This window comes from Hakea prostrata, chromosome 2 (genome assembly GCF_041222555.1).
Source record: "Hakea prostrata isolate BN-2017 chromosome 2, UWA_Hpros_2, whole genome shotgun sequence".
Taxonomy (NCBI): Eukaryota; Viridiplantae; Streptophyta; class Magnoliopsida; order Proteales; family Proteaceae; genus Hakea; species Hakea prostrata.
In genome coordinates this window covers 72316624-72333373 of record NC_142601.1, presented here as the reverse complement: position 1 = coordinate 72333373, position 16750 = coordinate 72316624, and the positions used below count along the sequence as shown (strand labels likewise).

The window sequence follows — 16750 nt, the reverse complement described above, 5'->3', positions numbered from 1 at the left end:
ACTATAGTTTCAATTTCCTTCCCATATTATTGTCCTTGATTTGGGTGATATTATTGTCAGTACTGTCGCAGACCGACACCAATACATATAGATGGTGTAGGTATCTATGAGTATAAAATATGGTCTGAATTTTCAAAACTAGCCAATCCAGCTTGATAAATATTGATATATAAGTTTCACCAGAATCACCACTACTAAATTCTCTTTTTACAGAAAACTGGGTCAAAATTACTACACAGGACCCTAACCCTTGCCTACATTTTTTGGAACCTTTACTCAACTGCACTACTTGTAAGTGGCCGACTCTTCAATTAAAATCAATTGCGATAGCTATATAGTTATGTTGAAAAATGAAAACGTTGTTTTGTATGTTCTGAGTTGGGATTTTCTTACTGTCACTGACATTATACAGGGGTCAGGGGTGTTGGTATATATGCTTTATCTGGAGAGTTTCCAAAAGAGATCGGAAATCTTTCCAATCTACTTCTATTTGCTTGCAAGTAACCTTCTTTTTTTGTTATCTCTTCCTTTTTTTCACCCTTCGAGTATGTTTCAGTGTTAAACGTACGTCTTCAGTTTTAGCACTTGATTAATGGAAATAAAACAAAGTGGTTTCATTTTTTGGCAGGGATGTTGGATCCAATAATTTCTCTTCTGAGCTTGGGAACTTGACAAAGTTGGAACAACTGTGAGTCTATTTACTAGTAAACATGATCAATAATGTTGGTGGTGGATAGGCTTTCTGAGAATGCGTCGTTTCATTTGAACCTTTCTGGAGCTGATGGTTCTCCCCTTCTTGGCTGACTGATGAATTTCTTCTACAAGCCTCTACAAAAATTGAAAAGCCCGGTACTTCATCATGTGTGCATATCTTTCCCCAATTCCCACATGCTTCTGGAGTAGTTCTTGCTAGCAATAGGCTTCTCAAAGAATGACTGGGTGGAGCACTTCTGAGAAATGTACAAAGCACCAGGATGGCTTTCAAGTAAACTTCTTGGTAAGCATAATGGTTTATGGATGTTACTTACCTTCTTACATTACGTTCAGTCTTCTTCTATTGAAGCTCATGAAAGACTCAAACAATCCTCTTTCCAATGTTATCAGTGCAGGGATCGGACACATACACATAACAAGTCGCATAAGGAAGCCACTGCCACTCTTCCAACCATCATGATGTTTACTTCCTTTCTCTAGGGCCCTATTTGGTTGTAAAAGTAAAACATCCTTGAATTCATGAAATTTAAGAATTTCACTTTTTCTCCTACAAATGTGAATTAGGTCTTTTTTGGGTATTTGGTGAAATTCATGGATTTCATCTTAAGTATAAAATGGATGAAATTTGTGAATTCACGCGGAATAACCCGATAGAACTCTACAAACTTCAATAGATTTGAGGCTTACCAAACATTTAATTTTTTGAACCATAAATCATAGATTTCAAATCTAATTTATTTTCAAATCTCTAGATTCATGAATCTGAGAATTATACCCGTTTGGTTGTAAAAATCTCTAGATTCATGAAATCTAGAGATTCACCTTTTTACACTAAAAACGTGAATCTGTAGATTTATGGGTAAGGGGTGAAATCCAGAGATTTCAAAAAAGCTATACATTTGCACATTCACAAAAATCACGTTGATCAAATAGTTTTTTAGGATGAATCCAAAGATTTGATTCCACAACCAAACATCTAATTTTATAAATTATATAATTCCATAGATTTGAAATCTCCAGACTCATGTAACCAAACAGGCCCTAAAGAATCCAATCTGAAAGCTTGAGCACCAAACTCTTCCTGTTCTTTGCTGTCTTCAATATCAGCAACAACACTTCTTTGCAATAGTGAGACTGTAAAACTGCCATTGCATTGTAAATGTTTCAAGCCTATGCAATCATCAATAAGGCAAACAAATGAGAATGACTAGGGTATCTTAGTCATTGGATAATGAATGTGAATGCAATTTAGGTTCCTCCAATATAATTTTCGGTGTAAAGTAAGTAAAAGCGTCATTGATGCATTCACGCAAAATCAAATGCACATACATGATAAACTGAACTTTTGCCAATATGCAATTCCAATTTACCACTAGTAGAGGAGGAAACCACGAGGGGAACTTCGGGTCCTCCAATGCAACCATTTGTACATCATAGGTTGCTTAGTTGGTAATACCAACACCTCTTAGTGAAGAGGTCCAGAATTGGATTTTACCTGATGATATATTGTGTTATATAATCATCTTCGATATATAAAAACATTACCTATTTCCCCCAAAAAAAAATTTATAATTTGTACATTCTTAGTTTCCTCTTATCATTATTGCTTCAATATGGTCATGCAAATAAAGTTAAAATTCAACCATCGAAATTTTCTATTTCTGGTGATGGAACTACACAGTAAGTAACCCTTGGATTTGTCAAGCTGATTAAAGGATGGAATGTCTCTCACGAAATTCTAAGTTTGAGGAATTTATCCTTATTGCTTAGGCAGCAGATCTGAGCTCCCTTGGACAAGCCGGACCCAGATGACACTACATATTGGTTGCTTGACATTCACAAAAGTAGCCGTTACGAAAATAGACGTTAAGACAACCGTTGAGACTAGAGCTATTATAACATTGGGTATTGGACAGATCAAGAAGGCACTTACTTTCTTTATCTGCAACCATCGTTCTTATCTCTCTCTCTCTCTCTCTCTCTCTGTGTGAGACATTGGTGTTAGCGTTGGTGAACAATAGCAGAGATGGGTATGGTAGTGGTGATCTCTCTTCCTTTGATCCTCTTTGCAATTCTTCTTGGGTTCGGTTGCTACTTTCTGGGAAGAGCAAAGGGACGGCAAGATGTGCGAACTCGTGCGCAGGTGTACGGGATGCCTACACCACCTCCAGGTGGGGTTGCTTCTCATCCTTCATCACCTCCAACACAACATACGAAGCCAGACAATTCCATGAACGTTTGAGCTGCTTCTCATGAATCCCATTAAATGATCAAGGATCCCCCTTCTCAATTGTTTTTTATTTTATTCTTTCTTCTCAACTTTTTGTCCGTGAGAGTGTTCTTGTTGATTGTATCTGTAATTTGTGCGAGCCTTGATGTGAAATAGTGATTTGCTGTAAACGTGATAAGTATATTGTTTGGTGTAAATTGGTGGGAATAATAAGATTTGAGTTTGAGATTACTGGTTTCTCCCTTGACTAATTGCTCCGCTTCATTGGATAATCGATATTGATTGTCATTTGTGCTGGTCAGCACCTGTTACTTTTCTACTCAATTAAGAGAAGGTCCCAAACGTCCAGTGAGGCGATGGGGGGTCGCCTCAAACATGGAAAATTCCAACGTGAAAATCACAATCCTCTTAAATTGGATTAATTTTCTTGCACTCATGGAATCTGCTTTTTGCTACGCTTGCACTCAAATCGGCTTCTCTTTTTGGCATAGGAACGAAAAAAATATACTTTTCTGGTTCTTTTCCTTTTTCTTCAGGTTACGTTTGGTTGCCAGGTAGAAAAGAAAGAAGGAAACACAACTGTAGAGATGCCCCCCATTCACACTGCCACCATGAAAAGAAAAAGAAGGCAGAAATGGAGAAAAAATGGTTAGCGTATTTGCACCTATGGCAAAAAATCGACAGCATTAAACACCACAGTGGCGGCAATTGTTGCACCTTTCAAACTTAAGAACAAATCGGCAGCAGAAAAACAGAGAAGATGTGATTTTTCTCACACATAATTTGTGGTTCATCCCGAGAAAAAAATAAAACGTCTTAACAACTTCCCATTTTAGTCTTCCAGCGGTAACAGGAGATTCTCATAGTCTTTAAAATGGGTTTTTTCATCAGGGCAGAAAATGAAAGAATCTTCTGAAAATCCTTCTCAAGTGACTAGATTTTTTGAACATAAATCTTAGAAACCCTAGATTCTAAAATACTGGATTTTAATTTGGAACCAGTCCCACACCATAAGTGTGAAGCAATATAGTAGTACATGATCAGACAACAACAATAATCGAAAAATAGAGTATTGTTGGATCTAAACTGAATCTGACAACAAATAATTATCCGAACTTTATCTGGTGAATTTTCAACATTGAATTCCGGCACTTGCAATAGCAGAACAGAGCATTCTGCTTCTTCTATTTCGACCCCAAAACAAAATCTCCCAATTTTTTCACATCACAGAAAATAAAGATTTCTGCGGGTCAAATACCTGGAGGGGTTAGAGAAACCTCTCTTTAAATCTCTAGTTACACAAAACTACCCTAGTAAGACCCAAAACCATACAAGAAACAGAAAAAAAGAATAGCGAAACGAAGTCCCTGGCAGACAATTTTCGTACAACTTTTGACTCAACTCTAAGGCTCTTGGCCCTCCTGAGCGCATCAACTTCCTTCAACAGATCGAATTCCACACCTTTCTTCTTCAATTCTTGAACACATGTCGTCAAAAGCTTTCCCATCTTCTTTCTCTCTCTCCAACAGCTTCTCCAAGTGACCCTCTACATCGGTCTTGTATCTAACAGCCCAAATGATAGCCAATGAACAGAGGAGAGAACAGAGAGATGGGATCCAAGATCTATGGCATCCCAACCCACGAGTCTCTCTGGTTGCCGCACTGAAGAGGAGAACAAGTGCTATGCAGTGAAAAAGGAAGAAGAAGCAGTAAAGTTGGGTGATTTCTTTGCGAACATTATCGATTTGGGATTCTTTCAAGGCGACGCGGCCAAGGATGAGTTCTTCTTCTTTCAACCATTGCTTCAAGAGGAGCTTGTGAGTTGGGCTTTCTGCGATTTGGCAAAGTGGGTGAGGTCTAGATTCCCTATTGGATATGCAGATTTCTTGGCCAGCCATGGATTCGAAGATGAGAGAGTAAGGAAGGTTTTTCTTTCTTCCTCTATTTGGTAGAACGAAGTGAAGGGTTTTTTTAGTTACGGAGAAGGAAAGACAACAGTTCCGTTGAAGATAAAGCGGAAATGAAACGGAGATTCAAATCTTCCCAACGGTCGGATCTGTGAATTTATGTCGAACTTCCAATAATACCCCTATTTTTATAATCGAAGAGCCTTTGACCTTTCTCTTTGAGGGTGAAATTAACGGCTAATTCTACTTTTCCCATCAACGCTCTTTAAAGTTCACATCAGTCGGTGGGTCTCTTCAGATGGTCGCCAATTATAAAATGAAAGTAGGGTTATATAAGTAAATAATGATTTTTTTTAATTAATACTTTAGGGATTTTAAAATTTTGGAAAACTTTCAGTGCTACGCTTTGAGTTATTCATTTTTTCAGCTAAAAAATCCCTATTACTAATACCATTAATCTAACTTAGCTTTTATGTATCAATTTCTATTGCCACCTCCAGATCTTAAGTTTAAAGATAGTATTCATGTAACAAAAAAAAAAAAAAAAAAACTATTCATGATGCATATTTCTAGAAGTTTGTGAGAGTTTATGTTTGGGACAGTAAGAAGTCACGGATGGTAGACATAACCGGAAAAAAAAAGTTGAGCTTAAATTTCTCATGAAAGGCTATTATTGTCATTTTTAAAATATTAAAATCTTACTTACATCAATATTTAATTGTGATTTTGTAACAGTAGAGATGTCTCTGGTACATTATTACCCAATTAATGAATTGAATAATTTAGGGGTGGGCATTAATTTAAAGAATAATTCCATAGATGGTGCTGAAAGTTTCCGTTTAAATTTTCAAATTTACATTTCTAAACCCGTGCAATTTTATCCTCTCCATTCCATGAAGATCTGTAGTGATCAAGGTTAAATACGTTGAGACCTTGTAAATTAAGATATGGCTTACATCATTTTTAGAGAGAGAATGGATAGTTTTTGTTCATTCTTTTTAATTTCTGGATGGGTTGTTTCAGCATCCCTTGTAAAAAGAAAATTCTTCTCAAAACACAGCTCCTGTAAAACAAGCAATGAATTTGTTCCAAAATTTTCTGGAGGCCTATGGATATTCCCTGATCTGCGGGCACCTTTGTAAAATATTAACTGGAAGTTGGGATTAAAACCCTAGTTTCAAATGTAGAGCTTGGGATTGAAACGAACCAAATCCAAAAATTGTAGTAAGTGCAATATGAAGAAAATGATGAAAAGGGATTTCAGCAGGGGTTTTGAGCTCTAATCTGAGGTAAATGAAACCACACAAGACTAATTTTTCTGATAAAATCCTGTAGCTTCATTCTTGATTATCTAACCCTGCCTGTTTTCTTTTCTTTCTGCACCAAATCTAATGACTTATATAATAATACCATGGGACCAGAGGACAGACATGATCAATATGAACTACTAATGACTGATTTCACAAACACTTTTCATGCCACCTGCAGAACCAATAAATTCCGATCCATCATTCGGTCTTACCATCAACACTTAAGTAATGGATACAAGTACAATATACAGTTGCTCCTCTCAAGAACTGAAATGATCTTCTATTGGAATCTTGAACTGTCTGGTGAACTGTACAGGGGTGAAAGAACACATGTTGATAAAGCAGCTACTTTCTGTATCTTTGAACCATTTGCCTGTCCCTACAAAAATCTTTTTTGACTAGTATGATATTTCCAACTTCAGAAGCTTCATTGCTAACCAGTTCTCATTTTTATGAATTATGATCCTATAAGCTCATGGTAACCCTCCAGAACAAAAAAAAGCTACTTCCATAAGAGGGCCCATCGGTACTGAAGACCTGTGCTTGCTTCAACTACTGCAGACAGACTTCCCTATTGCATTTTTTTCTCCCCTCCCTTCATTGATACACATTAACCATAAGCTTCAGCTGAGGACTAGTGATCAACGCACAAAAAGCATTCTGCTATTACACAGTGTAAACAACGCCAACTTCAATCAGGGAGGTAGGAGGGATACCAAGTGCAACTGCTGGTCGGCGGCAGTTCCGCCTCAAGGACCCATAGATGATGTTAATGACAAATTTCTTAACCAGACTTGACGACTTACTTGCAATAACAGTTGTGTTGCCCATCAGGTATGCGACCCCAGATTCCCGTGCCTCAGCGAGTTCTCTCAACTCCTCACACACACCCACATTACTGAATGACACTTTCTTCTGCCGCCCAGCCACACCACCATTCTCGGGTCTCACTGCCAATGCATCCATTACTGGGCTTAATGGCTTAATTGGTTCCTTTTCAACTCTCCTGAGTCCACATCTATCAGCTTCATCATTCTCATTCCGCAAAGAAATCCTCCACCTTTCTAATTAACTGGACCTCAAAATCATAGTTGTCATCTCTGATATCCCTGTAACCATACCTGACGAGACACCTGAAGAGATGCAAATGAGGTGGACCAATACGGCTCACAAGGAAACGTCCACTGCCTGGAACTTTTGGAACCATAAGAGACTGCACAGTGACAAAGATAGCAACACGGTGGAAAGCAGGAAAGTTGGTCACAAAGCGTTCAAACATTGGAGGGAGCCCTGACACCACATTTGAGTAGATAAAACCAATTCCAGGTACTCGAACAACACCCAGGTTTGGTCCAAGTGCTAGGAAATTATCCATTCGGAGCTTGTTCTGCAATTCAAAGTCCTGCTTCTTTGAAGTGCCATAGTGCCAGATAGACATCACAAATAAAATTACCATTGACAGAACAAGAGGAAGCCACCCTCCTTTGTGGACTTTTGAGAGGCATGCAGAGAAGTATAGAAGCTCCAAGGATCCAAAAAAAATCACAAATACAGCTGCCAAGATAACTGTTTTATTCCAAACCAAAACAATGATGAGGAACATCAAGCAGGTGGTAACAAACATTAAACTGATGACTGCGAGACCTGGGTAGACATCAACCATCCACGGAATTTAAAAAGCCAGGCTTAGAAACTAGAACATGAAACAAATCGAAGCTACAAAATCATTTATAGAATTGAAGGAAGAAAAAAACTAAAGGTTTGAGTATCAGATCAGCAGGAGCAATAATGAAATGATTAAACATCTCACAATTAAGAGTTCGTGAATTAAATACTCATTATGGGCCTGCTTGTCTCGAAAAAAATTAAAGAAAATGCAGTGACTAAATATGGCCTCATGGGATTCCAGTTGAACTATTACATGGAAACATGCTCAAACTTCAAAGAAGAATTCCAACTGGAGATACCTGACTTTAAGTGTAGCATTTTAACATATAAAATTCTAAATTTAATCCTTTCACAGGAAAAGGTTCTCTACAAGGGCCACCTATTTGTGCCATATGAATGGCTGTTTTAACCAACCCAACCATTGGGAAGTTAAGGGCATCCCTCGGATGACTACAGACATAACACTTTGTGGGACATCTCAACCATGCTAGACTTCATTCATTAAAAAGTGAAAGATTGATCTGGCCATTTGATAAACTGCATAGACGACAGGGCCATGAAGCGGTTAACCACCTTTTCAACTCTGAAGAACATAATTTAAGAACAAACAAAGCTGAGGAGATTCTTAAAAAAACAGCCCTCCAGGACTACATGTGTCAACTTGCAAATTAGCCCAACTGTATTCTGACAAAACTAAGACATTTATGCTACACAAAATACTTAATAGTAGCATGCTGCAATACCCTCAGACCATTTGACCAGTCGCTGAGACTTATAATCAGTTAACAAGGCATGAACGGTACAAAGTCTGCTCCTGTCGCTCCCACCATACACTGCTAGGCATAAACCTACTCTAATCCCAATTTTATGGCACCAGTTAAACTCTTCATCAATTCAAAGATAGACCATGCCATCAGGTGCATTCTATGCCACAAAAGGTGGCAACACTTAATTACATAGAGGAAAGGCAGATCCCATGTTTGCTGCGGCTTTGCCTGATGCAGTTGAGGATGTTCAGTTGGAAAATTGAGACTTGGAAGACATTATTTTAGCCCATGCTTGGGTTAAATAGGAGTTGGGGTGTTATATTGGGTTTATTGATGCAATGGACCTCATTTATAAGCCTCATTTTAGGGTCTTAATTCTGAATCTGAGATTGACTTTATTAGTTAATCTATCTAAAAGAGTCACATTTCTTCATTTATGTGCTATTAATTGTTTACCTAGGCTGGAATAGGCTTCCAAGAATGCAGCCTTATTTTCTCTTTCCTTTATTATTTCAGTTTCATAGTTATTGAAAGTTCTCCTTACAGTTTTCGGTTGATTTACACCTTTTCTTTTATGAATTTGACTCAGTTATTGAGTCTTCTTGATGTATCACTTCTATATAAGTTTGTAAAGGCCTACGACTTGGACACAGATTTGCATAAAGAAATATCAGCTTCTTTGGGTTCTTTGGTGATTCCAGAAAAACCCTAGGTTGTGATTCCAAGCTATTTCAAGTGGTGATTCCTGAACCCTTCTTTTGTTCTTATCTTCTTCAATCAAACTAGTAATTTGGAACCCCATCATGAACTTGTGACAAATTTCTCCACAGTAACCTTCTATGTCGCTTGCTATGCATTGCATTATGCTTCTTATTTTGCCACATTCCCATCTACACAGTAATATGTAGTTTCAATTGAAAGACTTGTCTTCACCATATATTGTTTTGATCAGAAACAGGAGTTGGACTTTACGCTATCAAATGTAAAATGAATCCAACCCATCTAGTTTTCCGTGAGGTTTCTTATTAAACTCATGCAGCATAGCATCAAAAATTTTTGATGCAGCCCTAAATTCAAGGGGTTCAACTACTGGCCATTTACAGGATCTCTAAACAGTATCAGCTTGGAATGGACTACTTATGGGTAGGGTTAGCCCAAAATAGATTGAGTGTATTAGGGTTTCACTCTCGAGGGATATGGTTGTTTCGTCTCCTGATTTGAGCACTGATGATGAAAGGGTCAAAACTGCTTGTGCTCTAAGGCCTAAAGATGTCTGCCACTTGAAGTGAGGATCTTTAGGAATTTACAAAGATGAGATGGGGTATCTCAATTGGGGTTTTGGGATGAATGATCAACTCAAAGTACACATGGGGTGGGGTAACAGTATTATTCAAGTTTGAAACAATTCCAATGAATGGAAATAGGTTTTTTGAAAAAGCTATGGTCTTGGATATTTTAGGGTTTTAGAATCTCAAAAAAGAGATCACTTGTTGTGGCTTGTTCATAAATGATAGGTTCTCAATATTTCCTAGGATGTAGGGATGATGCTAACTAGGTTCCTGGAATTGGGTTTCCACAATCGGAAATAAAAAAATAAAGAAACAGCAAAGAAAGGTCAGGGATGTGTGGATTTGCTAGCTTACCTCACTGTTGATATGATCTTCAATGCAGCAGCTTGTAGGATGAGATAAATGACTGACCCTGCAGTCCGATTAGGAGTTTGGATATTACAGACCATGGAGCACACAACCTCAATATTACTTACAAAGCTTCAGCCTAGATGTTACGCACCAGACAAATCTCATGCAGGAGAAGGCAGCAGCCTCAACTGAACTTAGCGAATTTTGTTTTCTCTAATCTGATTTGCTTCATCCGTGAAGGGGTATCAAATAGGAGGGTCAGAAAGCCAATCACAAAGTCCTAGTCTAGAAAGGAATAGAAAGTCTAACTAAAGCATAACACAACTCCAGCTATGTGCAGAAGAGTGTAAAGGACCTAATCACAATCTAAATTGACTCTTACACCCTAATTTAAACCGACCCGTTAAATCTTAACATAATTTGAACCAACATTGAATTAGTCCAAACTTTAAAATATGAAATAAACTAACTAATTAAGGCCGTACAAACACAAAGAGAAATAAAAAGGGCACTATCGAATTTATTATTAAAAAAGAACCCCAAAACCAAGAACTGTCCAAGGAAGGAATAACCATGGAAGTCAAGTCAAAGAAGAGAGGGTAAAAGCACACTTTACACCTACCCTCTTTCACGTTTACATCATTTAACTTTATCTGCACCAAACTATTATTCAAATTTATTTCGTAAATCACCAAACCATTCATTTTGACAAAAATGAATCTTGTACTTATTTATTTTAAATAGGCATAATAGAGAATGAGAATTGATATCAAAAAGAGCCTAAGCCTGACTTCGTGTAACACCTATTTAACCCTACTTTGGGCCCTTTAAAGAGTCCCATGACACCTTAAACCATGGCATAAAAAGCCTATAACATATGAAACCTGTCCCTTGACTTATTCTAAGTAAAATTATCCAAAAGTGATGGGAACTGCATGAGATCTTGTATTGAAAACATACATGCCAATATACAAAAAGCGGGAAGGAAGAAAAACAAATGTACCGTATGCATTGCCAATCATGTTGGTGTCTCTAAAGCCGATTACAACAGCAAGGCACAAGAACATCAATATCCAGTTGATCTCTGGTATATATATCTGTCCATAAATTTGGCTCGAAGTGTGTACAACTTTCACACGTGGAAAGCACCTCAGTGCCCTACACTGACTGACAATTGAGAAGATAGCAGAAATAATTGCCTGACTTCCCACAACTGTAGCGAGCGTTGCAATAATAAATACTGGCCAAAATATTCTCTCTGTATGGAGGAAATAGATGACAAAAATGTAAGATCCAATAAGCCATGAAGAAAAACTAATAATTACCACAACATTAGCTAGACTACCCATAAGAGTCACAAAAGTAGCAGCAGCAGACTAAGCACTCCATAATTGATAGTTGACTTTTGTGCTCTATTTACTCAAAAGGGTATGAAAGTGGTGGTTTAAGAAGCTAAAACAGTATGAAAACAGAATAAAAAACAGAGGTACAAAATTCCACATTAAGAAGAAAACAAAGATAAAACCAAATCAAAAGGTTAGATCAAGCTATAAGCCTAGAAGAGTCCTTCTCTTGTGGACAATGAACAATGTTGAAAACTCAGCATGGTCCAACAGGTGGATCTGATTTTAGGCCCTTCTATTCATTGAACAAGCTAATCCATGAATCAAGAGGATCAGGATAAATAAATGGGTAGGGTCCTTGTCAAGCAGGCAAAAATCCAGGGCCAACAGAATGGAAGAGACTAATCATCAAACTTGTCAAAATGCCATGTGTTAGGTTCCTACACAATAAGTAAAACTACAAATATGAAATTAATGGATCATGCACTTTTTGAGAACAGAAGCATTATTGTCTTACAACTCTTACCGGGGATGGCCCTGTAGAAACTCCTTTCAATGTCTTCTTTGTGCTTGGACAGATAAGCAGCTTCCCCCATATAAGCCAAAACTAAGCAAGGGTAGACAAATCCCACAAATGCTAGCTACTCGACAACATGTTGAAAGTAATAAATATTAGAGGGAAACTAAATAAATGCAGATAATTCAGTGAATGATAACAAGGAAAGTTATACTTTCTTTCTTTTTTTCTTTCTTTTTTTCTTTCTTTTCTTTCTTTCTTTCTTTCTTTCTTTCTTTCTTTCTTTCTTTCTTTTTTTCTTTTTTTTTTTTTTTTTTTTTTTTTTTTTTTTTTTTTTTACAAGAACCGAAATTTGTATGTCAAGTTCAAAGAATAAACAAAATAATGGATAAACTATAGGAGCTTACAAAAACTGAGAACAATTATTGTAGGATGGTTCAGGTTCCCTTTCCTTCCTTAAGCCAAGAGTAAGTTACAGAACAGAAGAATGAAAAATGTTACCCTTATAGAAAGATGGGAAAAATGTCCAAGGTCAGCAAACATAGCCTCTGCACCTGATAAAATATAATTCCCATGATCAGCCTCACAGACAAATACTCAATTTAGTCTGACAACATGGCTTAGTATAAGAATAAAAATCAACCTGTAACACCCAGAACAACACTTCCAAGTGAACTCCACCCATCTTTTCCAGCTTTTCTGAAAAAATTGAAGACATAATATGGTGACAGAGCAGATACGACACCTGGGTTCCAATGTCTTATGTTATAGATGCCAACTCCACCGATGCATAGAAGCCAAACTACCAAAATTGGAGCAAAAAGAAAGCCAACCCTGTGTGTTCCATAGTGTTGGAGAGCGAAAAGGCCCAAGAGAATAACTGAGGCAATGAATATGGTATAATCTGTATTGGCACAGTTTTAAGCAAATTTCAGTGAAGAACATAAATTTAAAACAACCAAATAATGATAAATATTCCAAGTAAAACCACACAAAGCCTATTTTTTGTTTAAAATCAGAAATAGAATTAACCATTATATTAATAGTAAATCATGACTATTGACAAGGAAATATATACTCAAGATAATACTTCCAAAATAAGGAACTTCAATCATCTCAATTTCCATTCCATATAAACAGAAAATGATGTTGAACTTACGCTCATTTATATGTGGGGCCTTAATTCGCATACCATAAACGGCAGAAAGGACTGAAAAGAGACAGAAGCACAGAAAACACCGCATCATAAGTTTCTGCCATCACAAGAGTTTCATCAAATAATTTGTGAGAAGAACATGACCATAAGAAAATCTCAGATCATAAAAACATTTTCAAATTTTCAAAAAGAGATTGCTGAATAATCTCTATAGTGTATATTTAGACTGTTAACTTTCTCTTGGTTGCCCATCATCTTATTCCAAAATTTCTTTAAGTTGGAATAAGAGAGCATTCTCAAGACTATCTGAAAGTGATTTACAATTATGTCATTTTAAAGAGTTGTCACTGTCTCTCACAACTTTCAAATGCCCATGTACAATGATGGGTTCTACTCTCACAAAAAGGGAAAACTTGATCAGATTGGAGAGGAATAATGAATCTAATTCTTCAACTCTTTGCCTAAATCAGAATTTTCATGGAGAATCGCAAGACTATTTTAGACAGCACTAAGAAGATAAAGTGACAGAAGTAGAAAAACAGAAAGATTGATCATCATGTATAACATCTATTCATCCTTCTGAACCAACAGATTCATTGAACGATTCTTGGAACAACTAGAAAAATTAAAAACTGTGACTTTTTCATATCTTGATTTTTTGGACTCACAGGTTGTGCTAATTTAAGATGTGGAAAAACAAGGCTACAAGTTACTTAACACCTTAAAAGAGTATCAACAAGAAAATACCTTTCAAAACAATATGATTATATGCACTTTGTAAAACCATATCAACAGTAAGAATAAAACAAAAAGGCAAAAACAATGAAATACTTCATGACAGTACCATTTATAAATCCCAGGACGACACAGATGCTTTTGGTTTTTAAAGGCTGAATGGAACTTTGTATGTGCTTTGATCATGCATCAGAATCATACCAGACATTGAAGGGGTGAGGACCCCATCACCCATGACCATGCTAGTCCCAAGAAGCACAACCAGAAACAATACAATACGAGATCCACGACTATTCTCGAGGAACTCCTTCAGACGTCCACTTGTACTTGTATCCTTGAGGGGACTTCCAGTGCTGCAGTCAGATAAATGACCACGTGCAGAATGGGATGTGCTCAAAAGGCCCAACTTAGAGTGCCGGCAGAGTAATGAATACAAAGCAAAGGTTCCACCTGTGGAAATAAAACATTAGAAGAAATGCTGCAAACAATTTTCCAGGAAAATAAAATGACTAACTGTCATGCAAGTCTCTGTAAGCACCTTCTCCATTGTCATCTGCTCCTAATACAAGTACAGTGTATTTGCACAGTGGTATTATAGTCAAAGTCCAGAAAATCAAAGAAAGTACCCCAAAAATCTCTTCTTCCTCCTCATAAAGATGCAACCTGCCTGAGAATGTGCTCGTGAAAACATAGATGGGTGATATGCTAAGGTCACCATAAACAACCCCAAGGCTCTGGTAGGCTAGCAATAGAGTGGCCTTGTGCACTTTCTGGACATAAGATGAACATGAGAAAGTTATATTCTTTACAAATAAAAATGTCTACTCTTTTTTGTGGGATAATAGGAGGTAATTGACTGAATGAATGGGATAATTATTTTTATGTGTTTCCGATAATTATTTTAAAAGTGTTTCCTCCTATGTGAAAGAAGTAATTCAAAGAGAGCAAAAAGAAAGCTGATAATTATTTTACATCTTAAAAGTGTTTCCTTTTTTCCGTCTCAATTGGAGAGGGCTTCCCAAATAGAATTTGGAATCCTAACCCAGAAAGACAAATACAAAACGTACAGAAAAAAAAATAAGATGTTGACGTAACCAATAAAAAAAGTTGATAAACAAATTGAACTTGAAGACATTAGTGTGTTGTCCAAAACAATAAGAATTAGTTCAAACTTTTAAAACACTATTAAATGCATAGAGAATAACAAACAAACATGAGAAACTAAAAAATCTCCTCACGTTCACAGATGACAAAAAATCAAAGTTCCCCAAACACTGCTCTGCAAACAATTGAAATGCTAAAGGGAAAAGGGCAAAAAAATAAAAGAGAGAGAGAGAGAAAAACGCAAGTTATATCAAAATCATTCAAAAGATAATAGTACTATGACTTCAACTGTTACTAAAAGTTAAAAAGGTGAAATCCACTTGAGAAATCATGAGAAGAGAATTACAATACAATAGACGTGATAACACATAACATAACAAAATTGTAAAGTGTAATAGTTTGCCAGAAAAGAAGAACTTCCAACCAAGCAAATGATTTTCCAGAATGCAAGTTCGGCATGCAAACTATTTGCAAGGAAGTCAAAAGAAATATCAGTAGAACAATCAAAAATGTCAAAAAACCTGAAGAAAAAACCGATCAAATGGTTAAAAAAGAAAAGCCAACCATGAAAATTTCAGATTTAGAACACACTAGAAGTTCATAGTATCTAACTATCTGGGTTTTCCTCTGTTTCTTTCGGCGAACTTACCCAACGAGAATCCCGACTTTGACTACCAGACTCCGGATCCATCTCCAGTAAACCCTAATTAAATCTACTCCCCTGTCTCAAGAATGAAAGCTGCAACCGTTGCCGTAGAGATTCACTGGCCACGCTCAGAATACTTGTTCAGACTGGAAGCTTTGGAACTAATGAAGGCTTTACTACTTCCCCCAAGATTAAACTGGTAAACAACTGCTCTGAGAACCCAAAAGAATCCTCAGATTCGGGATTTGGGATTTGGGATTTGGGATTTGGGATTTGGGAATGAAGAATGGGAATCCAAGTATATTCTTCTTCCTGTTCTGAATTGATTAATTCAAATCAGAGATATTCTATATATGGCCCTCAATAGCAGCTAAAGTAGAGAATTCAGAAAGGAAGTCTTCGTCCCAGTCTTCTCTTCTGCTATTCTACTAAGACCGTTAATGGAGTCGTGTATCATGTCAGTGTCCAGCGAAAAAGAGTGAATCTTTTCTGAACCGCCAAAAAAACGCTTTTCTCTCTCTTCCTTAACCGCCCAACCAGGTGGGTGAGACAGTAAAAATTCCACGATCTTCACTGCCCACTGATTCTGTTCTTTAACTTCCAGAAGCAACTGCCTTCAACGCCAGTGTAGGTGTGATTAACATCTCCTACTATAACACAATGCAGATCTTCTACAGCCGATCAGGGCGTGCGTCTATCCTCTAAGCCACAGGATAGTTGATGTAATTGACGTAATCTATGCGTGGGTGCTTGATATCACAAATATCTAATGGATGAACGCAGTGTGCTCAAATGCAGAGAATCTGGACTTTATACAGAATCCAGAAAACTATTCTTCTTTTTTGCATGATACTATGATACCAATAATAGATTGTGGGTGGATCATTTCCACTTATGGAGAACACGCAAGGGTCCACAAGTAAAAAATAATATTTTTTTAATAAAAAATTCATCACCCTAATTTTGTGGGCCTCCCTATGATTTGTGGTCAATAGCAATATGCTAACATTGGT

General features: G+C 37.0%; 3 protein-coding genes across 3 annotated transcripts; 1 reads left to right on the top strand and 2 right to left on the bottom strand.

Moving 5' to 3' along the window:
• Window positions 1-2635: 2635 nt before the first annotated feature.
• Window positions 2636-3201, top strand: LOC149026283 (uncharacterized). The gene has a single exon (XM_089143287.1). It carries the CDS (start codon window positions 2741-2743, stop codon window positions 2954-2956), a length of 216 nt encoding a protein of 71 aa, XP_088999413.1. The 5' UTR covers window positions 2636-2740; the 3' UTR covers window positions 2957-3201.
• A 715-nt stretch (window positions 3202-3916) lies between these two features.
• On the bottom strand, window positions 3917-4930 carry LOC149026282 (uncharacterized). Its single transcript, XM_089143286.1, is given in 2 exon segments — window positions 3917-4448; window positions 4450-4930. Coding segments are annotated over 2 exon segments (606 nt in total). The 5' UTR covers window positions 4843-4930; the 3' UTR covers window positions 3917-4235.
• Window positions 4931-5916: 986 nt separating this feature from the next.
• Window positions 5917-16401, bottom strand: LOC149026281 (putative potassium transporter 13). The gene is given in 10 exon segments (XM_089146540.1): window positions 5917-7208; window positions 7210-7805; window positions 11240-11494; window positions 12106-12220; window positions 12598-12650; window positions 12740-13000; window positions 13256-13306; window positions 14189-14437; window positions 14526-14757; window positions 15741-16401. Coding segments are annotated over 10 exon segments (2235 nt in total). The 5' UTR covers window positions 15783-16401; the 3' UTR covers window positions 5917-6827.
• Between the last annotated feature and the right edge of the window lie 349 nt (window positions 16402-16750).

Coding starts and splice junctions, on each gene's coding strand:
- LOC149026283 (XM_089143287.1), top strand. CDS start 2,741: ATGGGTATGGTAGTGGTGATCTCTCTTCCTTTGATCCTCTTTGCAATT.